This window comes from Malus sylvestris, chromosome 14 (genome assembly GCF_916048215.2).
Source record: "Malus sylvestris chromosome 14, drMalSylv7.2, whole genome shotgun sequence".
Classification (NCBI taxonomy): Eukaryota; Viridiplantae; Streptophyta; class Magnoliopsida; order Rosales; family Rosaceae; genus Malus; species Malus sylvestris.
The window spans coordinates 26,009,671-26,035,209 of NC_062273.1; the positions used below are offsets into that span (position 1 = coordinate 26,009,671).

General features: G+C 37.0%; 5 protein-coding genes across 5 annotated transcripts; 2 read left to right on the top strand and 3 right to left on the bottom strand.

Moving 5' to 3' along the window:
* Nucleotides 1-541: 541 nt before the first annotated feature.
* On the bottom strand, nt 542-1,907 carry LOC126598397 (uncharacterized). The gene is made up of 2 exons (XM_050264759.1): nt 1,142-1,907; nt 542-842 (listed from the first exon to the last, which is right to left on the bottom strand). The coding sequence occupies exons 1-2, from the start codon at nt 1,769-1,771 to the stop codon at nt 687-689; spliced, it is 786 nt and encodes a 261-aa protein (XP_050120716.1). The 5' UTR covers nt 1,772-1,907; the 3' UTR covers nt 542-686.
* Nucleotides 1,908-3,008: 1,101 nt separating this feature from the next.
* On the bottom strand, nt 3,009-5,184 carry LOC126598389 (uncharacterized). The gene is made up of 4 exons (XM_050264751.1): nt 4,623-5,184; nt 4,159-4,281; nt 3,785-4,066; nt 3,009-3,532 (listed from the first exon to the last, which is right to left on the bottom strand). Exons 1-4 carry the CDS (start codon nt 5,106-5,108, stop codon nt 3,329-3,331), a joined length of 1,095 nt encoding a protein of 364 aa, XP_050120708.1. The 5' UTR covers nt 5,109-5,184; the 3' UTR covers nt 3,009-3,328.
* Nucleotides 5,185-5,944: 760 nt separating this feature from the next.
* Nucleotides 5,945-7,832, bottom strand: LOC126598390 (transcription factor MYB35-like). Its single transcript, XM_050264752.1, has 4 exons — nt 7,747-7,832; nt 7,481-7,629; nt 7,230-7,359; nt 5,945-6,947 (listed from the first exon to the last, which is right to left on the bottom strand). The coding sequence occupies exons 2-4, from the start codon at nt 7,614-7,616 to the stop codon at nt 6,146-6,148; spliced, it is 1,068 nt and encodes a 355-aa protein (XP_050120709.1). The 5' UTR covers nt 7,617-7,629; nt 7,747-7,832; the 3' UTR covers nt 5,945-6,145.
* Nucleotides 7,833-14,620: 6,788 nt separating this feature from the next.
* On the top strand, nt 14,621-18,828 carry LOC126598382 (hydroxyproline O-galactosyltransferase GALT6-like). Its single transcript, XM_050264741.1, has 7 exons — nt 14,621-15,818; nt 16,302-16,534; nt 16,611-16,901; nt 16,998-17,126; nt 17,221-17,394; nt 17,773-17,880; nt 17,982-18,828. Exons 1-7 carry the CDS (start codon nt 14,999-15,001, stop codon nt 18,189-18,191), a joined length of 1,965 nt encoding a protein of 654 aa, XP_050120698.1. The 5' UTR covers nt 14,621-14,998; the 3' UTR covers nt 18,192-18,828.
* Nucleotides 18,829-19,876: 1,048 nt separating this feature from the next.
* Nucleotides 19,877-24,276, top strand: LOC126598392 (transcription initiation factor IIB-like). The gene is made up of 7 exons (XM_050264754.1): nt 19,877-20,660; nt 21,722-21,746; nt 22,549-22,678; nt 22,772-22,896; nt 23,163-23,251; nt 23,771-23,847; nt 23,916-24,276. The coding sequence occupies exons 1-7, from the start codon at nt 20,302-20,304 to the stop codon at nt 24,044-24,046; spliced, it is 936 nt and encodes a 311-aa protein (XP_050120711.1). The 5' UTR covers nt 19,877-20,301; the 3' UTR covers nt 24,047-24,276.
* Nucleotides 24,277-25,539: the final 1,263 nt, after the last annotated feature.

The following is a 25,539-nucleotide window of genomic DNA, read 5'->3' on the forward strand; positions in this document are numbered from 1 at the left end:
AAAATGGTCCCATGCCTCCACATAAAACTACTGTCTAGTTGATATTCTTCTTCGATTGTAAGTAAAATGTCTTAAGTTCGATTCTCGTTAAAAATAAATTTAACCTACATTAGTACTAGTCAATTGTGAGGTTGAACCCATTCTCCACCCCCATATCGTTTGTTCAAAAAAAAAAAAAAAAAAAGATAAGAAAAGAAGAAGAATGTCCCATGCCCTACTGTTTGCTGGAACAAAAGTCCCCAATTTACAAGCAAGAGTAAATGATTTGGGGGGTAGGGGGGTGTCCTCTTGAGTCTCGGACCAAGCTACCAATAATATAGGATGAGATACAAATACAATGTAAGTTTGGAAAACAGAACACATTATTGGATATGATGGATTGAGTTCTACTTTCCATACTTCTGTAATCATAATGCACTAAAGATCCGATGAGCGAAATCTGTTTTGTCACCGGTTGTATAATTATGCGTTATACCTCATGTAACACGAGAGAGATACGTGATTGTTTAAACCGGTAACACCTAAGAACAAAACGAACACAGAAAGCGAAAAATGTAACACATATATTTATGGTTTTATAACAGTGATATGATTACATTGGAAAGAAGAAGAATGCAGGGACTTAATTCTTGAGCTTTCCAGAACTTTCATCCTACCCTAAAAAAAGTCTTAAGCTTTTCAGATTTTCAGTCTGCTCTTTGTACAGTGGTCTTAAACAAGAGGATGTACAACTTTTGATCCATTGAGAAATACAGAAACCCACTTACAGAGTGTGTCACAAAAGACCCAAAACTTGTTCCTACAATGCAGTGCCATGCTGGCCCATATACCCCATCAAATTCCTGCATAACAATTACCCAACCCTGTCATTTGCACATAGACGGACTAACGACTCACTACTAATCATACGCACAGCAAATGTGAGGTTTTATTACAAAAGATCTCGGTGCTATTAGTGGTAGAACCATTCATTATATAATGTGGTTTTGAAGTGGGACTTTTTGAGTTCTTTAAACCCCACAAAAACAATTACCACCTAATCATAAAACTCACAAAACCCATATCACATAATCACCAAAAACCTAAGCAAAACCGAAAGTTAACATCCTAATCATGATAATTAAGATCATAATTAAGTTACCTTCTTGAGAGTCAAAGCAAGAGTCTTGGAGGTGAACTTTTCCAGGCTATCATGTGTCTTTCTTGCACACTCTACTGCATGGATCTGCATAAATGGTGGCATATCAGCTGAAACAACTCTCACCCCATTACTTGCTAACACATCCGCCAACTGCACCTGCGGCTCAGATAGGGATCTCCTCCTTCCTCCGCCGCCGCTCCCGGCGGACGAAACCGACAGCCTTCTCCCGCTATCCAACTCCTTCTCTTTCTCAAAATCCACCAATCCCTTTTGAGCTTCCTTCTTCTTCACCACCACGACGACATCCTTATTGGGTTTTCTGGATTTTTCTGATTCCTTTGTTTTCTTGCTCTGTTTTTCGATTCTGGGGTCGAATGATTTGAGCTGAGGATTCGATTTGAGGGAAGACTTGGAGGAATCCATGGACGCCGACATCGATTTGGCCTGCAAACGAGTGTCTATGAGGCTCTGAGAAGTGCGGGGTCGTTGAGTTGCGATGACTCTTGAGGTGGGGTTGGAGGTGGAAGAGGGTTTAGAGGGCAGGGAAGGAGGATCTAGGTAAGTGGAGGGCTTGGAGTGTTTTGGCTCTGTCGCTGCTAGCATGCGCCGGTGGGTGGCGCGGTCGGACATGGTGGTGTTTTTTGGGCGGTGGTGGGTGGACCGTGGATGAATGGGAGGAAATGGGAGGGGAGGTATGGATTTTGTGTTGATATGCTTTTGGGTCAGTGGTGGGGTTGGGGTGAATTGGGACTTGTGTGGTGAGATCTAGCCACTTTTGAGTTCTAAAATGCGCCGTTGGCGGAGGAAAAGGGAGGGAGGGTCCCTGGTGATGTTTTGACCGTTGACTCACCCAACTGTCTAAATCCGTATGGGGTTTTAGGGTTAAGTTGCCTAGCTAGGGCAAACATTTTTGGGATCTTGTCTCGTAATTTTAGCATAGGGGAAGGAATTTGGGTCGCTACCCTACAAATTCTATTTTTTGTTGGAGGATGTCTCAGGTTTAACTTGCAAGGGTGCGAGAATAATTTATATTTGTAATGAGTTTGATATTAAGTCGTGGTTAGTATAATTTTGTTGTGAGTAAATTAACATTATTATTCTGGGATTTTTGAATTTTAATCCTTGAAAAAGATTAAAATTCAATAAAAAACTAGTGTTATATTGGATATTAATTTTAGTTCTCCAATGAGTACTTAATTTAAAATTAAAATTATTTATTATTATACACATTTTAATTCATTATATTTATTTTACTTCCTCTAATTAGTGTACCTAAACGTCTGCGTCATAATATATTTTGCTAAATTAGTGTACCAAAATGTCTGTACCTAAATATATTATAGTGAATTAGTAGCACATAAGAAAATATGCAAAAACATAAGTGAACCGAAAAATTCCGTACCTAAATATATGATACTAAACTAGTGTATTGAAATGTCGGTACCTAAATATATTATAATAAACTAGTGTACTGAAATGTCCGTACCGAAACATATCATACTAACCTAGTGTACGGAAATGTTTGTACCCAAATATATTGTAATGAATTAGTGGCACATAAGAAAAAATGCAAAAACATGTGTACTGAAAAATCTTTACAAAAATATTATCTTATATAAGATACTTACCATAATAAGAATTAAAATTTATAATATTTTCATAAAATTTAATTTATGAAAACCATAAAATTATAAATAAAAAAGAGAGACGTTTAATATTTTGGAGTTAAATAGAGTCTATGGATCAAAATCAATTTTTAATCTTGTATAAGATATTTTTCTAAACTTCATCTTATTTAAGGATCAAAATCTAGTTTTCCATATATCTTTATAAACGTCATATGACTTTATTGTGGAAAACACTGTAGTTTCTCAAGAATGTGTTCCATAAATTCACCAAAATTATCAGTACGCATGTTGCAGGCTAAAGAAATTCAATGGAGCTTAATTGGACAAGCATTACCAATTTACAAAGATACAAGGAGACATGAAATTTTGGCCGTGCCGGGGACGACGAGGAGGAGGAAAAACGAAAAGGGATGCCAACTGAGACAGTTTTCTGATCCTTGAAAGCCACCCGGATTTGAATACAAGGACGACAGGGCCATAGGTATCAAATATCGATCAACCAGACACTGGTGTTCAAAAAAGAGCCCCATTGTAAACAAGGGGAGTACACAGCCCGAATCTAATTCCATGGACTTGGCAATCGAGCGTCTCTGAAAGCAGAAGTGCCGCCAGATGCTGCAGGGGACGGAGAGGATGCCATGTAATTTGTTCCTGATACGGATAACGTGGGTAGATTTGCAGGATGCCCCAGTTGCCCTATGGGAGCAAAGCGTGATGGACTAGTACCGGTTGCCCCTAAACTTGCTCGAGAGGGGTGTGGAACCTGCACAGAAATTTGATAACTGAAAATGAGTTCACGAAATAATAGCAAAGCAAAGAAACATCAATTGCAAAATAGTTCCTCGTATTTCTAATCTCTCACGAAAACTGCTTTGCTTGTCCAACACTTGAAATTCAAAAGATTCTTAATTTATATGCTCCCACAAGATAATAGAAAACCATCAACACAGTAGTCGACACAAATGAAAACAAGAACGATTACGTTGTAGCAGAAGTAGTAACCAAAATGCATTACCACATTGTGCTGAATATGAGCTGGCCTTCTGAGAGGAGACTCTGAAGATGGGGATGTGCTGTTCATCCGGAACATATGGCGAGATTGAATGTTATGATTTGAAAGCTCATCGCCCTCAACCCCTTCCATCTCAAGGTTTGCCTCCGAGCCCAACCTAGCAGCAGCGTGCCTAGTCATTGAACCGGAGTCATTTGTTACATCCACTTGAAGTGATACAGACGGGCGAACCACCACTCCTTGCATGGAATTTCGTCTCTTTAACTCCTCCTCTGCATTTAAGATCTGTAAACCAACACGAAAGAACTCCCTAGTATCGATCCCTCCCAATGTTAACATAAACAAACACACAAATCGACTATGGACCCAAAACTTACCTGCTTCAACACTTGAACTAGATTATGTTTCTTTTGATTCAAAACCTGCAGCTTCTCCTCAACTTCTCTTTTCCTCTTTTGATTGTCACTTAACTCCTCCTCCTCCTCCTCTTTGTTGCATCTCTATCATATAAACAAACAATTGCAGTTACTAAACACGAATCGAAACTACACTAAACAGTTCAGCAAATCAAAATGCACATCTCTATCATATAAACAAACAATTGCAGTTACTAAACACGAATCGAAACTACACTAAACAGTTCAGCAAATCAAAATGCACGCTTGTGCTGTATAGATTTAAGTTGTTCTTTCTCCACACATTACAGTTTAAATCCAATTTTCATACTCCAGTTTAAGAACACAAACCCATAAAAATGCCCAATTCGAAAACAAAACTTTCCAAACCAATTCAGAATCCTATTGAAAACCAGATATAAATACACATATAGATGTAGATATACCTCAGAATTAGGGTCTTCCACTTCATCCAATTTATCAACCTTCACAGCCAGTGAACTCGCACCAACATCCGCAACATCCGACTCTTTCTCAATCAAATCGGGCTTAAGAGCAGGCGGCGAATCGGACTCACCGCCGGATTTCACCGCAGAATCAGCACCGTCCGATTGCTTCCCATCCTTCTTCTCCCCGGACGGCCCAGCTGCGCAATCATCATCAACATTCTCCGGCGCTTCAAATTTAATCGTGGGGTGAGACAAATCTCCCGCCTTTGGAGCTTCGTTGAGCTGGTCCAGGACAAAATCAGGGTCAGGGTTAGAGGAGGCGGCGTCGGGGAGGGCGGAGCGGAGGCGGGAGAGAGCTACAGAGCGGCGGGTTAAAAGGGATTTGAAGTCCTTGAGGGAAATCTTAGGGGTTGGCATAAGCCACCGACGCGGTACGTCGGGAACTCTGTGGAGGTTTCCTCTGTACAACGAAATCGCCACCATTTTTGTAGGAATTTTTTTGTTCTTCTGCAATTTCTCTGTTGCTCTCTGCTCTTTGCTTTTTTGAATTAATGATGAATTATCAGAATTAATAAATAAGTAAATAAATAAACGACTTGCAGTGAAAAGTAAACGAGGACCATTCACTAATCGAGAGGTGAAGTTAATTAGGCAGCGCGGGTAAAACACTCGTTACCGCTGTTACTTGTGGCTTTATGGTCGACTGTCCTTAATTATAGATTACTAATTTTGATTAAGATAGAATAGTTTTTGCCTTTTTAAGTAACGGGTATTTGAGCGGTACTCACATGTCATAATACAAGTAGATGAAATAATTTTTTTTTGTGTTCTTCTATTTATTTTATAACTTATGAAGTATCTGCTTGAAAACTGATATCTTGAAAAAGTTTCACTTAGTGTATACTAAAAAGAAAAAAAAAAGACAAAATTTCAGACACTTTACTTGGCTCCATTTCTGCTGGAGCGGTTAAATTAACACAAATATCTTGAAACCAAAGTCATGGTTAACCAAACAAGGTTTTTTATGGGCGGCCTAACGTTTATTGTTGGTTATCCATTAGTATTACAAGAATTGAGATCATTTTCGGATCTCTATTTCTAGAAGACTAGTCTCAATGATCAGGAAATTTAAATCATTCATTTTAAATTTCGCAGGAACACAGAAATTCGAAGAGAATCTTGATTCCTATTATAAGTTTCACGTTTGACTCAGATACAAATATAATTACTTTTGGTTATTCAATGCAATTAAAACTAAAATTTCGAAGCACAAGTATTAAACTACTAGTTAATAGTCAAATCACCACCAAATGAGAAAATCAAGGAAACTGAGTGTGTTATTAAACGTAATTAAGGAAACAAACAAAATCTTCATGAACTAGTTTAATTACTTGCATCATGCAAGGCATAAAGTTCCAACAAAAGGCCCCATATATAAGCTAGTTCTTATGATTTTCATCTTATATAGAAAATCTTATTGTTTGCAAAATTATTACCATAACTTTGGAGTAAATTTTAACTCAATAGTAGAATGGTTCTTCCATGAGTTCAGGAAACTCCAAGAACATCTCATTCTCTCTAGCCACCATGGCTTCCACAAACGAACTGTCACATGCCGCCGATGTAGCTTCAACTTCATTTGTTGAGATTGCATAATCCATGTCGATTTGGCTTTGTTGTATTGCTACTTGTGCTTGGTCCTTCGATGAATACTCAGCCTTGTTTTCGTGTTCTTGGGCGTCACCAATTGGCATAAACACGTCTTCAAGGAGAAAATCGTTCCAGCTAAACGCCTGCAGGGTTGCCTGCTCTTGTGTTGCAGATGAAGTAGAAGATGACGATGACAATGTTCCTTCGTGACTGTAAAAATTTGGTGCAGAAGATTGGGATTCGGTGGATTTGAAGGCTTCTGTCACCAATTTTATGGCCTCAAGCTGTGTGAGAAGATCCGGGGGTTGGCTGCCAGGTTGAGTGTGGCCCAAGAAACTGTCTAGAATTGGCTCCGCTTTGGTTGGTATCATTGTAATTGGCATCAAATGGCTGTTGATGTTGGAAAACCCTTGTGCTGGCAATGAGTATGGCTCTGATGGCTTCATCAGCATTGCGTTCCTCAAGTCCTTGTTGAGAGAACTTATCCCGATTCTCATTCCAACTTTCTGGACTCCACCGATGTTTCCATAATCCGCTAAGATTTGAGAGAAGGGCTTATGAGTAACATGATCAATTCCCATTTCTGAGAGCTTCTTCTTCAGCTTAGTGTTCCAGTAGTTCTTTACATCATTGTCTGTCCTCCCAGGAAGGTGTTGAGCTATTGTTGGCCATCTGCACCACAAAAATCATAAGAAAAAAAAACCCTTATGCTTCTTCAAACTTAGGCACTTTTGGTTGTCAAAAAGCACTTTTAGCTCCTCCAGAAGCAGGCTCAAATAAACAAACCTTCATAAGCTTTCTCTCCAAAGGGTAAATGAGATCTACAAACTATGATAGTTGGAACGGAAGACAGCACAGATCGGTTCGGAATCTCGGATACAATAAAAAACCAAGACTAATGTAGTGAAAATTTTCTTCTTCCAAGATCAGCTAGAAATTTGCATAAATACTAACCTGCTACCTATTGTGGCATGAAGCCTGACAATCAATTCCTCCTCATGAGGCGCGAAGGATTCATGCTTCAGATTAGACTTGAGGTGATTAGTCCACCTTAGCTTGCAGCTCTTTCCACATCTTGTAACTCCTGTAAACACTCTTACATTAGGTTAATTAATTATCCTGGAAATGCACTATTTAATCCAACAGCACCCCCAGAAACCCGGTAACGAAAGAATTTAGAGAAGAAAGCATCCGAATTAATTAACCTGTTTTTTTGGGAACAGAAGTCCAGTTACTCAGTCCATGCTTCGACACATGCGCAAGTATCTTTGCATCTTCCTCCGCAGTCAAAAGAGTGCCCTTTTTCACATGCAGCTTGTCACCACAAGCAGGTCGCACCATCCTTATTAATTATCTGTGTGATTCAAAACTTGCACATGAAATCATAAAAAGGAAAAAGATTGAAAAGAAAACAAAAAGGAAATGATAAACAAAAGTTGTCGGGTTTAAAAGAGAGTTGAAACCGACTCACCTTCGTTTAGTTCTGCTTATGCAGATGCTCATTGAGAGAGGTATGAGATGAGATGAGGAAAGGTATTGGTTAGAAGTATGACAAGCGTGGAAAGGCAAGAAAAGCATGAGGGTTTTGCTTCCATTTAACTAAGTTGCATGATGAATGACATCTTCACGTACATTAACGGTAATAAAAATCAGTCTTTCCGTATGCTCACATGCTTGGCTCCTAGGGAACCTTTTGAATCTGGTTCAAATTGGGTGAATTATTTGGTTAAACTTAGATTAAATCCAAGTAAAATAGCATAGTTAATGATTATTTAGATTAATTTGCCTTTGTGTAAAAGGAAATGACTACTGAATACTGTTTTAGTTTGTGATAATCACAAGTTTGATGATTCTAACTATTTTAAATAAAAAGCTCAACTAATTAAGAAACTTTAGACTTGATGAGGCAGAAAATTATAGAATATATAGCAAAAATATGATTCTTCTTGAATTTACGTTGAAATCAATAAACCAGTAGCGCTTTATGTAAATATTTCTTCAGATTGTCAATTAGAACTATTTTTGGGAGTTATTCATTAATTTGAATCATTTTGTGTATTTAAAGGGGTTTAGGGATGTGGTGTGGTGTTTTATTTTTGTTAAAATGTGATTTTATAGAAGAAAAAAACTCTGCCTTACACTATCGGTCCTAAGCCTGGATAAATGGGGAGGAGAAGGGCATCAGATAGTCGACAGTCAGCACTCTATTTTTACATCGAATCCTTATGTGATTTTATAGAAAGTAGAAGGCAAATACAAAGGGAGCCAAACTAGGTTTCCCGATCCCGCCACATGAGGAGAAATACAGAGGTCCCTTTACATCAATGATGGTAACTCGGGGAAGTTGAACTGTGTTTTTATTGGTAGAGACTCGCATCCCAGCTCCTTCAACATCGATCTGCAATAAAATATAGGCAGGTGCAGTGCAGTGCAACCACCACCTCCTCATGGTGTTGATGAGGAACTTGAGCCTCACAAACCAGTAAGATTGGACATGCATGGATAGAAATGCCTAGTCACTTCACTCTTTTGAGTTGTTCCTTGAAATTGAAAATTAAGATCTCGTTTGGCATGCCATATAAAGTATCTGATAGCCTGATAGGGCAAATTGTACGAAGCCAATTGTTTGATGTATTTTTGTATTAAATAGCCACCTGACTAATATATAATTCAGACCCACTTTGTTTTATTTGGTACACACCTGCTAACTAATACAGTTTGTAAAGCATTTAGTAAATTACTAATGAAATTGTACTGAAATCTTTGTCTTGGTAGTAGCTCACCTTCCATGGTGGGATGTCAAAGAAATAACGGTGTAGTCTTCCCGTAATTTGCAAGTAAGCTTACCTATATTCTTGTGACAATTCTAACCCATCAACATAAATTCTAATAATATGTTAACCAAAATTAACAACTCTAACAAATATATATGTTGACTAGAGAAAAAAAAAACTCTAACCATATGACAACACTCCTATCCGGAAACCAGAAGTTAGTGACAGACGTTGATTATTGGTAATGCTGATGATCGCTGAAGTTTAAAATTTTTTGTGATTCTGAATCCATATTTGTTGCCGGTGGCCTGTCTTAATCCATCTAACATCTAGATCTAGGTCGACTAATCGATGTCAATATCTACATTTATGTTACGAAAGTTGCTTTACTGCTCGTGGCCTATTTTAGTTTAGTCAAACATTACTATACTTAAACTTGTTGCGCTTGTGTTATGAAGGTTGATCTATTGCCCATGACCTATCTTAACTTAGTCAAGCATCACCATACTTAAACTGGTTGCGCTTGTGTTATGAAAGTTGCTCTATTGCCCATAATCAAACATCGTCGTACTTAAGCTGGTTACACTTGTGTTATGAAAGTTGCTCTACTGCCCGTGACCTATCTTAACTTAGTCAAAAATCACCGTACTTAAACTGGTTAAACACAAAATAGAATCAGAAAACTAATATATAATTGTCGGTGAAGCATTTTCCTCTTTCAAAGTGTTGATGAAAAAAAATGTTAACAAAAGAAATATGAAAGCAAAAGGACAAGCTAAATTATGATCAAAGATACCGTTCAGCGAATAAACCATAATATGGATTTGCGTATATATTACCAGAATAAGAATCGCAATATCGCATAAAGATAATTGTAACGTTTTTTAATCATCCAGTTTGTTCTCTTTTCAGCAAGAAGAACCTGCAAACATGTGCAACACAGCTAATAGCAGCTTTTGGATTTTGGCCTCAAATTTAAAAGTCACGCTTTCCAGAGAAAGTTACGGGTATCGCCGACCACCTTAAGGTTTATGTAATCATACTTTGAATTTTCTGATTGCTCTACTCCAAAAACTCTCTCTATAAAGGAAGATGAATAACTAGGTCTATGCTGAAAGATGGTCAAAGTTCGAATCGCCTTCTCTGTTAATACAAATAAACGATGAAAACTGGATTTATAATGAAAAAGTGTCTAAGTTCGAATTGCCTTATATGTGATGTCGATTTCTTGGTCACCTTTTTCTTTTCCCTGGATCAATTTCTTTTCAGCTTGATAAAGTACTTCATCACTTTTATTTTATTTTATTTTATTATTTTTATCAAAGTTAGTGGTGCTCCAACGTAAACCTAGCTAACTTTTGTGTTGGCTAATGGAGGAGATCGACCCTCATTTTAGCTGTTACAACGCATGCAGTATGCGAGTGACATAAACTGAAACAGAACAGTTTGACCCAAAAAAATAAACAGAGAAGAGGGGTGGGTGAGTCTGAAATAGTCAAAATTTCATTCCAGGCATGGTGTCACAGTTATGCGTTATCAAACTTTAGATATGCCATGCATGTATTCATGCGTGTTCAACTTCTGCACTCACTTTTGTGTTGACGTTCCTACGTAAATATTCCAGCCAAAAATATTAGAGCACTTTAATGAAAATTTTTTGGTACTGTTTACTTTAACGAAAAATTACATTTTTACACTAAAAAATCAATCATGGTATTATTCATTTTATCATTTATTTTGTCTTATCGTTAAAACTCAAAGTTTTCAAACTCTTTTAATTAGTTTTCCTTAAATATTATTGGTCAAATTTATAATATTTAGTGGTATCAATATAATCATATTGGATTGTAAAGATAAAAGTTTGGTGATTTGTTTTGGACAAAAGATGGAAAATTTACCATCATGGTATTACGAAAAGTCAAATACCCCAACAACATCACAAAACCCTAATCAAAACTAAATATTTAGTTTTGATGTCTGTTTCAGCATAGTAAACAAGGGACTTTGACGGGATCAAAGTCAGAGAGTAGGACTAGATGAGTTCGTCAATAGGCCGAGGTGAGGTGAGCTTCACGGCTGGCAGACCTCCATTTATCACTCGAAGCTCTGCTAGCTAGTGATTAAAAAGGTAAGGTCAGGTCAGTAGTTGTGGTAACCGAGCTGATCTGGGCATGTAGAGCTCTCTTCCTTGTTTCCCCAAGCTGACACATAAATGTTATCAGATCGGTAGTGGTTGTGTAGGGGTTCCTCAGGTGATTGTCTCTTATTGGTGCATTCAGCTTGGAAAGATTTAGGTGTAAACTTTGGTGATATTTGAATATCATGGAAGTTCATCATTCTGTGGGTCAAGAAGATTCACATAAGCATTTCAGCATCTTTTTTACCACCATCGTGCGATTTATCAACGTTAAAAATCGAACCCAGAACGTGCCATGTGGAATACGGATCTGAAATTCATCTGCAATCATTAAGCCACCCTCATGGTGGTTGGATAACATGAATATTTTAACTTTGTCAAAATTTTAATAAATCTGTCCTTAACAAAGAGAAAGAAAAATACCTTGAAAGGGAATTATCGAATTATCAAACCACTTGAAAGGGACCATCGAAGTCCATAACATAATATATCATGTGTGATGGAAATACTTCACCTCATCTCTTGTCTTTGTGTGATAGGTATATTTAAGCACATTTTTATATATGTTGAAGGAGTGCTTCAACTTCAAGTTTTGAATTGAGTTAGTTTAACGTACCGAAATGCCAAATGGGATCTTTGCCACTCTGCATGCGATCTCTACCAAGCTTTCAATGATACTTAAGTTGTCCCTCGTTGCCATGTCAAATCATTTGACATCACTCTCTTCAATTAACCCAAAGGCCTTCGCAAAACCTAGTATTTGACACACTCTCTAATCTCTATATATGGAGGGACTTGCTTGTTCCTTTCACTATGGTTGGGAATAGGATTTACTATTTGCAAAAGCACCCTTTTTCTAAAGTACTTTGCCAAATACACAAACATTTGTCGCCTCTATTCAATGAGATAGTATCAATATAGAATCGTAGTGGCAACACCATTAACGAGTGCGTATCACCTATTTGAAAATTAAAAATGAAATAATACAAAGTCAATACTGGAAAGATACTGCGTGATTCTTAAATGAGAAATAAGTTGATGGTAGACTGATACTAGAAAGCGCTATAGGGTAGTGATTACAGACCAAGATGGTATCTTCCTTTTTGAAAATGGGACGATTTGGTGGTTTCGCCATGACATTCCACCCTTTGGGAGGTCGGAAAGACTCATAGAGGCACTTCCGCCTCTCTCTAGCCACTGTCACGTGGTTCATCATAGCTAAAAATCAAACTCAGGATGTGGCATGTGAAATACGGGGCCTAAAATTCGTCAACAACCATTTGGCCAGCCCGTGGTGTTTAACAAGATGGTATCTTAATAACAATACAAATTTTGCCATATTCACTTGGTAATTAGTTACATTAGTCAAACCTTAGAGGTAATGACTTAGATAGTGAATGTATATTATTTTCATTTAAAACATGACCCCAAGTTTTTTAGTTTGGTATCTAAAACTCCTTTGCTCATAAAATTAAAGTAATTTCATAGATTTTCTTTATTATTTAACTGATACATTTAAAAGATAAATAGTATGATGAGTTGTGCATTCAAATTAGTTAGTCCATTCAAATTAATTAGATTAAGAAACCATGCGTTCTTGAGGAGGGCAAAAAACAAACAACTCCGGTAAATTAATGTTTGTTTCGAGATTTTAGCACTGAAGAATAGGTATAACATTCTCTTATTCGGTTAGTGCTCTTAATCTTCCCAATAATCTCAATAGTAGAAGAAAGAGGTGGATTTTCTGATTATTTTATTACCAATAATCTCAATATCTTTTGTAGGTTTGATAATTTTAATAGCTTTGTTTTGATACAAACGACATTGGAAAAGAGTGAATTTGTCTCAAAATCTCGATGATAATAAATAATACTTTTAATTAACTGAACTATAAATTCCTCGCGTAATTTTAAAAAATGGGTATAAAATTCAAGGCTTAAATGTCAAAATAGTTCCTATATTTTACTGTACCAGTCAATTTTGGTTTTCATGTTTTTAATTTGGCCAAATTAGTTCCTGTGCTTATCTATGTTAGCCAATCCTAAACAGTTCATTAAAGAACCATTAAAATTGACATGTGCCTTACACGGGAGATGGTCGTCGTCATTCATTTGATCTTGTGGGGGTTTAACGGGTTTACAATAGAGTTACATTTCTGTCCTCTTACGAGCAAGGCATATGTCAATTTGAACGGTCATTTAACGGATTGTCTAAGATTGGTTAACGAAAGTAAACATAGAGACCAAATTGAAAAAACACAGAGGTTACTTTAACATTTAAAAAGCCAAAATTCAATACACAATCATTACATTACATAAGGACTATAAATTGTTATAGGACTTAATTATGAGGATGGAAATTAAATAGAGGGATTTTAGAAATCTTGGAGATGCATCATAACACAGGTAATGAAACTCAAACACACCTGGCTATGGTCATGCTTGCTAAATGCCACCTAATCGCTATGAGTTCATGCAAATATTAAAGATATTCAAAATTCAAAGGCGGCGGACCACTCAACCGCATTGCTCTCCCAACACTTTTTATTAATCTAATCTAAAATTAACATTTTAATCTTTTAGATTAACCTTTTAATTTCTCTCTCTCTCTCTCTCTCATCCTTTGCAACGGTTACTTTTCTGTTCTTCTTCCACCAATGTCCTGATTGTAACCTTTTTAATACTATTTCCATCGTTTTAAATATGTTGGTAGGTGACATTATAAAAGTTGATGTTTCTACTTTTTTATTAATTAAAGGTGAAGATGGGAGTGAATAAGTTCAAAGGGAAATGAAGATAAATCCACTACCAAAGTTATAGTTCTCATGACAATAATTTTTAATTGTTTATTAATACACTTGAAAAAAATTAAAATTAATGAAAAATGTTGGGAGAGAAATGCGGTAATAGATGGATTGCAAGACTTCTTAAAAAAACTACAAAAAATGACTAGAGGTCTCGGATTCGAAACCCGCTGTTGGTCTGGAAGCTAAACTTGTAAACATGAGGAGATTGAAATATCTGTGTGAATCTTTTCGGCCATCGGAAGGGGTGGATAACCCTAATTTGATGGAAATGATAGAAATACTAAAAAAACGTATAAATTTAAAATGAAAGATAATTTGTCAAATATGTCAATTTTTGTCGAAATTTGAGAATTTCTTCCATATGGAGTGAAGTTTAACCTTCGATCCCTTTTCCGTATCTTCTTATGACTTTTGAAATATTCACAAAAATATCGACCATCTCATTTAATTGCGGATGATTACTCCACAAGATAGAATTTACTCCCAGGAAAGGTAAATGGGTAAACAGTAACAGTGAGTTCTCCTCCTCACCGGCAAAGTGGCGGGTAGGGTAGTGTTTTGATTACCGGATCCCAACCCCACCCACAACACTTTCATTCAATAATTTCCGCTCCAAACCAATTAAACGTCTCTTTTTATTTCAAGTTCGCTTCTTTCCAAATTTTCCATTTGAAAAACGAGAGAAAACAAAATCGAAAACGAAATTCGGAAAACGAAATTATTTTCTCGTCTTCCAGGAAATAGCTCGTACACCGACCTGGATTGGAATCAAGTTTCACTTTTTTCTTCTTCCCAAAACTTCTCGACGCGTCGGTGGGTTCCAGTTGCTGACTCGTTCTCCAACTTCTTCGTGTATTTAAATCAAAGACTCCATTTTTCGCAAAACCCAGAATTCAAATTTCCATTCTTCGCAAAACCCAGAATTCAAATCTTTTATTTTTTTGTGTGTGTTTGATCTCTGCTTGCTGGTAAATTCTGTAGTTTTGAATTTTTTACGAACTTGGGGATGAGGAGGGCCAAATTGGATAGATTCGGCACCTTCTTCTCTGTCAATAGGCAAAGATCGATTCAGATTCTGATCGCTGTCGGATTTCTGTATCTACTATTAGTCACGGTTGAAATCCCCTTCGTGTTCAAAACTGGTTTCAGTACAATCTCGCCGGACTCGTTGTCTCGACCCATCAGGCTCCATAGCAAGGAAGACGTGGAGGAAAAGGACGCCCCAAGTCGCCCTCTTGAGCAAGTTTCGCAGAACTCGTACCAGCCGACTCAGAGTCGGCGACCCAGAGAGCCCAATTTTGTTTCGGGTTTAGTATTCGACCCGAAAACTTTTGATTCGGAGCTTTACAAGCCAGCGAAGGTTGCCTGGGAAGTGGGGAGGAAGTTCTGGGGAGAGGTGGAATCTGGAAAGGTGCAGATAGATGCTGGAAAGGTGGAGAACCGATCTGAGGCATGCAAGCATTCGATTTCGGTATCTGGGTCGGAGTTTTCGGCACAGGGGAGGGTGATAGTGCTGCCGTGTGGGCTGACATTGGGTTCGCACATAACGCTTGTGGGGAGGCCGAGGGCGGCGCACCAGGAGTTTCAGCCCAAGATTGCCCTGCTGAGGGACGGTGAGTCGGCGATGGTTTCGCAGTTTAAGGTGGAGTTGCTGGGGTTGAAGACTGTGGAGGGTGAGGAGCCACCGAGACTTTTGCATTTCAATCCAAGGTTGAAGGGGGATTGGAGTGGAAGGCCTGTGATTGAACTCAACACTTGTTACAGGATGCAGTGGGGCGCGGCGCTTCGATGCGAGGGCTGGAAATCTAAGGCTGATGAAGAAACTGGTGAGTGATTATCAATGTCCTATAACGTTATATACTGGAAATGCTAGATATGAAACTTGTAAATTGTTCTGTTTATGTTGGTTTGGTACATTAGTTTCTGTTTTGAGCTTTTCGCATTCATTGGATTTGGAGCATTGCAAGTAAGCTACTGAAATGGGAATAAAAACAGCATTTGAATTTGTATGAAGTGTGGTATTGTGCCAGCTTGATATGCAGAATGCGGTGTCGATTTTCAAAATTCAAAGTGTGTTTGAGTTGTTATGTTATTAGTGCTTAACTGCTCATTCATACTATGTACCAGAAGAATGATATGAAAATGACACGATTTTTGTTTTCCTATTCAGGAAGAAATTTATTGTTTTGGGTTGTTGGCTCGTTATCTTGCATCTTTCGATTATTGGCCATTTTTTCTCATTATTCCCCGAGTTAATTCATCTTTGATGCCGCACCACCAAGTTGTGTAATTCTTTAGACTGGTTTTAGTTGATGGTCAGGTGAAGTGCGAGAAATGGATTCGTGATGACGACAATCACTCAGTGGAGACCAAGGCAACATGGTGGTTGAGCCGGTTAGTAGGCAGAACTAAAAGGGTACCTGTTGACTGGCCATACCCATTTGCAGAGGAGAAATTGTTTGTTTTAACTCTTAGTGCTGGCTTGGAGGGTTATCATGTTAATGTTGATGGGAGGCATATCGCCTCTTTTCCTTATCATAATGTGAGTAATATTCTGCTACCTCTACCTCGTGATGATTGAGGATTCTTTGCTAAGAGTTTAGTTGTGATGTCGACAGGGATTTTCGCTTGAGGACGCCACTGGGTTGTCTCTGAGTGGGGATGTTGATCTGCACTCGGTATTTGCCGCTTCTTTGCCCTCATCCCATCCTAGTTTTGCTCCACAGAAGCATCTTGAGATGTCAACCAGATGGCAGGCCCCGCCTCTTTCTCGTGGTGGTGTTGAACTCTTCATTGGTATCCTTTCTGCAGGCAACCATTTTGCCGAGAGGATGGCGGTAAGGAAGTCTTGGATGCAGCACAATCTTATCAGATCATCAAAAGTGGTTGCTCGTTTCTTCGTAGCATTGGTAAGCAATAGCAATAATGACACTTGAAAATTTGTAGTTGGTTGTGTACAATGTTTAAGTGGGAGACTCACAACCTTTTCAATTGATACTTGACAGCATGCTAAAAAGGAAGTGAATGTTGAGCTAAAGAAGGAAGCGGAGTTTTTTGGCGATATTGTTATAGTGCCATACATGGATAACTATGACTTGGTCGTCTTGAAAACTGTTGCTATCTGCGAGTATGGGGTGAGTTTTGGAATAAACAAATAAATGAAGATTCGATACTGTACAGTATTCTCCTGGAAATGGTTTTCTAATAATGGTGTTGCTTCTGTTTCAGGTTCGTACCATGGCTGCTAAGTACATTATGAAGTGCGATGATGACACGTTTGTTAGAGTAGGTGCCGTTATCAGAGAGGCACATAAAGTACCAGAGGGAAGGAGCTTGTATGTGGGGAACATAAATTACTACCATAAGCCTCTGCGCTATGGTAAATGGGCTGTCACATATGAGGTATGTACAAACTTATTGTTTCTGATACATGATATGTAGTGAGATTGTCGACCCTACTTCTACATGTAGCTAGTTCTCATTTGCTTCAGTTTATCGATATTCTTTTTGCTTTGGATTTTTTCTGTTTTTTTTTTTTTTTTTTTTTTTAATTTTTTAATTTTTGGGTGGGGGGTGGGAATCAAAAAATATATTTCGAAGAATGTTAATTATATCAGATTTATTGTCTGTGATATTGACTTGTAAGAGTCTTTATTCTGTTGAAATCTTGTTAAAGAGTGTCAATGTTGTATTATGTTCAATTTCTTGCATTGTTTTGCGCTGATGCTTGTTTTTGATATTAGTATTCATAGCCATTTGTTATCTGTTTTCTTGTTTCAGGAGTGGCCAGAAGAAGACTATCCACCTTACGCAAATGGACCAGGTTACATCTTGTCATCTGACGTTGCAAAGTTCGTAGTATCCGAGTTTGAAAGGCGTAAATTAAGGGTAAGTAACATCCACGCCCTCTCTCTACTTCACGCATGCACGCACACACCGATATGATAATGTAATGGGTGGTTGTTCTAAACAATTTGATCTTTGTGCAGTTGTTTAAGATGGAAGATGTGAGCATGGGAATGTGGGTTGAGAAATTCAACAGCTCAAAACCAGTCGAGTACAGGCACAGCTTGAAGTTCTGCCAATTCGGGTGCATCGAAGATTATTACACCGCCCATTACCAGTCTCCTAGACAGATGATGTGCATGTGGGGCAAATTGAAACAACTCGGACGACCGCAGTGCTGCAGCATGAGATAGTATTTGTGGTTTTTCATGACCCCGTCTCGAGAATCTAGGACATTGAAGTTTTTTGCAGTTATAGCACCGTGTGATCTGGTCCCTGTACAAAAAGAAACGGCCTGTATAAAAAGAAATTTCGTTTCCATATTCTTTCATTGGTACTGCTCTTCATCATTCATCATCGTCTTCCTCCCGAGATTCTTTTGTTGGTACTGCTCTTAGTTTCTTTCTTTTTTGATCTGATGTTCCGGACTCCCGGGAGGAAGACGACGATGAAAGACGAAGAGGTCGAGGTCGAGTTCGACCGGATGTGTGTGTGCAGGGAACATTTCCAGACAAAGAGCTCGACATGTGCCAACTGAAAAGTATATTTGCTTCACTTGGACATGGATCTTCAAACGACAAATCGTACTGGTGTTTTTGGCTGTCAACGAGTTTGGTTTCAGTGCTCGACAACCTTGGTCGTCAAGTTTCTCCAACCAGTTTAATTAACAAAAACACAAGTTGGTTTCATATTTTTATTGCTTATGGAGTCACCAACTGTTTATAATATGATCTGTCTTTTATTTTTTGGTATTATACTGTTAACGTTTGATGGCGATTTCGTGTCCGAACCCGCGTATCGGGCATTCTATATAAACCCCATTGGGCTGTACACTCCATTTTTAGGTAGGAATTCCGTTCGTGCACAATTAAGACTAGTCACCTGAGGAGAGAGATAAAAACGTAATTGTATTTGTATATAACTGGTGACACCAAATACTGAAACATTAGGGTTTATTATAAGAAGAAAGAAATCTTTGATACTTTTCCCAGTTTTAATGATGTTACCATCAATGAACAATAATAAGAAATCTGAATTATCTCCCTCTTCCTTTTGTATTGTATCATGAGTTTTTCATTAAAGTTCATTCATTAGGGAAATTAATACAAAAAGCTTGAAAACTTTGAGTTTTAACGATAAGGACAAAATAAAGGGCAACGTGAATAGTACCATGATTGATTTTTGTGTGTAAAAATGTGGTTTTTCGTTAAAGTGAACAGTAAGTGAATTTTTCGTTAAAGTTCTCTTATTATTATGTACTTGCTTTTTTTGGATCAATATAATTATGTACTTACTAATCGTATAACATATATTCAATAATTTTTTTTATTGTCAAACTCAGTACTACGGTCTGATGATATTCATTTTCACTCAAAAATAAGAAGTCTTAGGTTCAAATTCACTTAGAAGTGATAAGTCTTAGGTTTGAATCTCGTGAATGGTGAATTCGATACCAAATTAGGTTGCCCATTACGTGGTTTAGTGTGTGTGTGTGTGTGTGTATACATGTATTCAATTTTCTTTTTGTAAGTGGTTGTTATTAGAACTCACATTAGTGTGGAATACGATGTGATGTGTCAGTATTGTGTTATAAGTCCATAAAATACTACATCAAACACACACAGATAAGTAGACGTTTTATCATTTGTGTAACACTAAGCATGCCTTGTATACCAGATCAACCTTTTTGTGTATCTTTTTGAGAAACCCTAGAATTATTTTTGCCGAAAACAACTTACTAGAACGGAAGTGAAATATTTAAAAATCCGAAATAATCATGTCACATGATTTATTTTGTATGAAAACTTTAACAAAATTATGGTATGATGACATATTAATAATTTCATAAAATTGGTACAACAAATCATTTAAAATTTTATCGTATAACAAATTAAAACAAAAATGTATACGTTCATATAACATTTCAAAAATTCTCCGAATCAGATATGCAATTAAGTTACGTATCCAAATCCTTATTCCAGCTAATTTGTTCATTGAACCTACCCCCATCAAATCCAAAATAAATTCCTACCCCCTATCCAAACATTTAATTTGTTGGATAAAGTTGCAAAAAAAAAAAAAACAAAATAAATAAAAGCCACCCCTAAAATTACCATATCCACCTCTCCTTCCTCCTCCTTCCCCCCCAAACGTCTATAAAAACCCTCCCTTTACCGCTCACAAGATTTACAGTTTCACAGCAAACAAAAAGAATTTTAAAAAATCATAACGGTCTGAAGGGCTCCGACAAAACAAAAATCCTTAAAAGAAATCGAAAAAAAATAACGTTGTTTTGGTGGAGTTATGTCGGACACGTTTTGCCGCGACTGTAATAGTCTGACGGAGGTTGTCTTCGACCACAGAGCGGGCGACGCGATATGCTCCGAGTGCGGCCTCGTACTGGAGGCGCATACCGTCGACGAGACCGCTGAGTGGCGCTCCTTCGCAGACGATTCCAACGACAAAGACCCGAACCGTGTCGGCGGACCCGTTAACCCGCTTTTGTCAGAAGCTGGGCTTTCCACCGTCATCGCCAGGCCCAGAAATGGCGGCTCCTCCTCCGAAGCCTTGCCCTCCTCCGTCGGGAAGTGGCAAGGCCGCGCCTCTAAGCCGGACCGTCATCTTCTCGACGTCTTCGGTGCAATTGCCGTGATGGCCGACAGGTTTGGTTTTTTGCTTTGCATGCTCTAATTTTACTTGTTTTTGTTAATTAACTTAATTTGTATTTGTTTGGTGGCTCGGACAGTGAAAGGAAAAAGGAAGAAATTTTTTTGTTTGGATTGTATTTTCGAAAAGAGTAGGATTTTCTCTTAATTTTTTATTCAAACAGTTATAATTAAATAACGTTAACATCTTGTTTTGAAATTTTTATATAAAAAAAAAGTGTGAGAGAGGGAAAGAGTAGAGAATGATACTAAGATGGAAGAAAATCCTACCCTTTTTTTAAAAAGGAATTTTAATGAAAAACTCCCGTTACTGTTCATTTTAATAAAAAATTATATTTTTATACTAAAAAGTCATACTATTCACTTTACTCTTTATTTTGTCTTTATTGTTAAAACTTAAAGTTTTCAAGTCATTTTCATTAGTTTTCCTTTTTTTGAAACTTTTAATGAAAAACTCCCGATATTGTTCACTTGAACGAAAAACCACATTTTTACATTAAAAAGTCAATCCTGGTACTATTTACTTTACCCTTTATTTTGTCCTTATCGTTAAAATTCAAATTTTTCAAGCCCTTTTAATTAGTTTTCCTTTTTTGGAACTTTTAATGAATAGCTCTAGGTACTGTTCACTTTAACGAAAAATCATATTTTTACACTAAAAAGTCAATTATAATACTATTCACTTTACCCTTTATTTTATCCTTATCGTTAAAACTATAAAGCACTACATCACTATCATGTCATCAACAGTGAGCCCATGTGGGATTGCGTCCCTAGAAAACAATTACGCTCAAAAGTGCTTCTATTAGAAGTGCCTTTATGATAAGCATGTTGACTTGTTTTAAAAAATAAGTTTTGTTAAAAGGCACTTGAAAGTACTTTTTGAAAAAGCTTCTAGCATGTACTTCTTCATAGAGCGCTTCTACGAGCTATAAGTATTTACATTTAAATTTTTTTAGCAAACATAGTTTAAAGCGTTTTTGGCTTTTAGAATGTACTTGCTCTTCTGGCTCAATTGGGAACATAATCTGATGCAATGTGTTGGGTTTTCACTGCAGGTTGGGACTTGTTACAATCATAAAGGTATATCAGTTAATATTTTAGCATCATTTTCTTTGTGTTTTGGTTTTGTCAATTGATTTATTTTCAACTGGAAATGTGTAAAATGCATTTTTGGTCACTGTCCCATTTTTGTGGCTAATTACAAGGATGTTAGGTAATGAATGGTTTGTTCCTTCGGTTTATGATTGGTTGAGGCTAGTTGATGGATTGAAACAATGAAAAATGGCAACTCTTATAATGATTTACGATATAAGTTGAACGAAAAGCTATTGTTTTTGTCCGGCTATTTCATCAAGTTTTGAAAAGATATCGTTTTTGTCCCGCTATTTCATCAAATTTTCCCTTATCATCCCTTAGTCGTATCCTGCATTTGAGTAAATGCAGTACATATAAAGCTAATTCCTTGATGTAATTATATTAGTGTTGTATGATGAAGAATTTCATTTCATTTTGAATCAATGGGATGAATCTATATTTACCATTTTCATGGTTTAGTGACCTGTCTGTGACTTCTTTGTGCATGTCCGAGGACCTCATTTTGAGATTAATTGCGCACAATTTCTTGAATCTATTTAGTATTTGGTCATTAGTTTTTGGTTGGTAACTCAGTATTCCAACACATTCATTGAAGTTGCAATTTTTCAGTATTTTTGATGTATTGTCTTCTGATGTAGAATTATTTTGTGATCTCACATATTAGTTTCAACTTCTTATTAGGGGGTTTATGCTCACAGCATTTGAAATTAATCTTTATTTGACTAAAAGTCTAAAACCTTCTGTTTCGGATTGGTAATCTTTATGGTTTTTTAATTCTGACGACCAGGATCGAGCCAATGAAATCTACAAGAAGGTAGAAGATCAAAAACCTCTCCGAGGGCGAAATCAAGATGCAGTTGTGGCTGCTTGCCTTTACATTGCTTGTAGACAAGAAAATAAGGCTCGTACTATGAAAGGTAGAAGCGCATGTTTTGTGTGTTCGTAATGATTTCAATTGGTTTGCTTATGTTTATGCGCCCGGGATTTTACTAAACTTGTGTTCCGACCAGAAATATGCACTGCAGTCAGTGGAGCTACCAAGAAGGAAATTGGACGGGCAAAAGAGTTCATTTTGAAACACCTGGAGGCCGAGCTTGGTCAGGAAATGGGAACTATCCATGCTGGAGATTATCTGGTGAGTTTTTTTTAGGAAAACTAATGAAAATGGCTTGAAAACTTTGACTTGTAATGATAATGACAAAATAAAGGGTAAAATGAATAGTATCAGGTTTGACTATTTCGTGTAAAAATATGATTTTTCGTTAAAGTGAACAGTATTACGATCTTTTTTTTAAAACTCGTTTTTTTTTTTATATTTCCCGTCTCTTTGCGTTTCAATATTTTATTTTCTTTTTGGAATGTAATTTGCTTGAGAACATAATTATCGCATTTTCTCTGCAGAGACGCTTTTGTTCCAATCTTGGAATGAAGAATCGAGATGTCAAGGCTGCCCAAGAAATGGTGCAGAACATTGAAGAGCTTGTTATAAGGTTGTCCTCCGCCAGTTCACAACAATCTTGTTACATAATTCATGATCTTTTTAGCTTGAACCTTTTGTCTGGGCTTCCTCGCCCTCAATAAGTGTTTTTTGGTGTGTGTGTGTGTGTTGGGATGACGTCTGGCCTTTGTGGTAGTGTCTTTGTTCTGTTGTTCTCCCTCACATAACCGTTTGTCTGTTTTGCTGTGCTTGCCCCTTGTGTGGGCTTTCTTTGTTCCGTTGGCTCTTGCCTGGTTAATCTTATCCAGTCTTTCAAAAAAAAAAAAAAAACCTAACAAGGGGAGAGTCCTTACATATTTCGCAGTAACGAATTTTCTTAGACCGAGTCTAAGAATTTCCTCCTTCGGGATACAATTTTGGATATGAAGTATTGCAAATACTTCAATCCAATAGAAATTGTACCCAACCAAAATCCCTGGATTTCAAAACTTTCAACCGAATCGAAGCATTAACAGCATTAGATGGCTTCTTTTCAACTTCATGGAAGTAATTAAGGTCCTGTCTTCTGCAGGAGGAGCCCCATATCGGTGGCAGCTGCCGTTACTTATACCATTAATCAACTATCAGATGAGAAAATGTCTCTTAAAGGTTAGGAATCTATGTGACCTATCGATTATTCTCTTGGAAAAGCCTGTATTAATTTTGTTTTGTTGCAGAGATCTCGGTTGCCACTCAAGTTGCCGAAGGGACGATCAAGAACTCCTACAAAGACCTGCATCCTCATCTAGCAAGGATAATACCGAACTGGTTCGCCAACGAGGAATGTGTCAAGAATCTGCAGCCCTAGAACTTGAAGGTGGTGATCATAGTTAAATTAAGTAGGAACAATTTGAAATCAATAATATATGCAGGAAGCATCAGAAAGTGTAGTTTTTTTAATCTTTCGTTGTATGAAGCGATTAGGAATTCGTTCTTTCTGCCTTTTCCTTGTACTGTTTTTTCATTTCATTGTAAATAGAATGAATTAGGGTTTTCCTTGATGAGTATTATAGCTAGGGGCCCAAATTAGGGTCCAAATCTATCTTCATGACCGGAGGATTTACAGTTCTCTCCTTGCTTCCTTTGCCTCTTACAGAATTCAAAGGCATACGATAAAACTGTAAAGGTAACAGTTTCAAAGGCATTAAGAAGCTTTTGGAAAGAGATTATCTCCAAATCTCTTCTACGAAATTCTCCTCATCAATTAATCCGAGATCTTGAAATTTGATCAAATGGTTACAAACACGGGTTCACTTTAAAAGTTACTAGCCTACACACTTTGTGTATATAAACATATTTTTTTAGAAAATGGGAAGGGAAAAGAGAGAGAGAGAGAGAGAGAGAGAGAGAAAACGTGGGGGAAGTATAAGGTTTTTATTTTTGATTTTTTTTAAAATTTTAAATATTAGAGATATTTTAACATCATTTTTATGTGAGATTTAAATAAAAAATAGTCAAATTTAAACTTGTGAAATTACATTATTGTCCATCATTTTTTTTTTATGTGTGATAAAAGACTAAGTTGTATTTTACTCTCTTTTGATTGACAAATTTTTTTTTATTAATTAATAAAGATAATAACTTTTAACTTTTGAATAAAAAAACTTGATGAAAGGGATCTAGAAAGGATCCCCTTCCGAAGCTTTAAAGTACGATGGTCATACCGAAAAAATATTCGTGCTAACGAGGGTTCGATGTTTTTTGTTCTCTTGTGAGTTATTATGTTACAAATACGTACCATCATGGCCAGTCCAATAATTTCAAATTTTGGGAGAAGACATGGATTGTCTGCCTTTCCATTTCTAGTGTACTCTTGTTTTATATGATTACGATTAAATTACGTTAATATTTTATATTTTTTTATAAAGATAATAAAATTAAAATAAATAGTAATATAAAATATTAAAATGATTTAACCGTGATTACACAAATAAAAAAATACAGAAAAATATCAAAAGTGGAATGGCAGACAATCCTTGTCCAACCATCATGGTAGTTGATGGCAAATTTCTGCGAATCCACAGCATGCAATGTTGCCACGTGAGTGACGTGATTTGTGACCTGAAAGTCTGTAACTACTTGTCTTCTTCTTTCTCCTTCACCAACCATGTGAGAAGGCTTAACAAATGCCACGTATATATTTTCCTTGGAGTTCTGATGTGTACGAGGGAGTTTTAAGAGCACTTTCAGTTTCAACGTAGGAAGGCTTATTTGGGCAATAAACAACTTAATCTTTTTAAATGAACAATATTATTTATAATGAATTGTAAATGTTTAAGTGTATTTCTATTCTTAAATTGA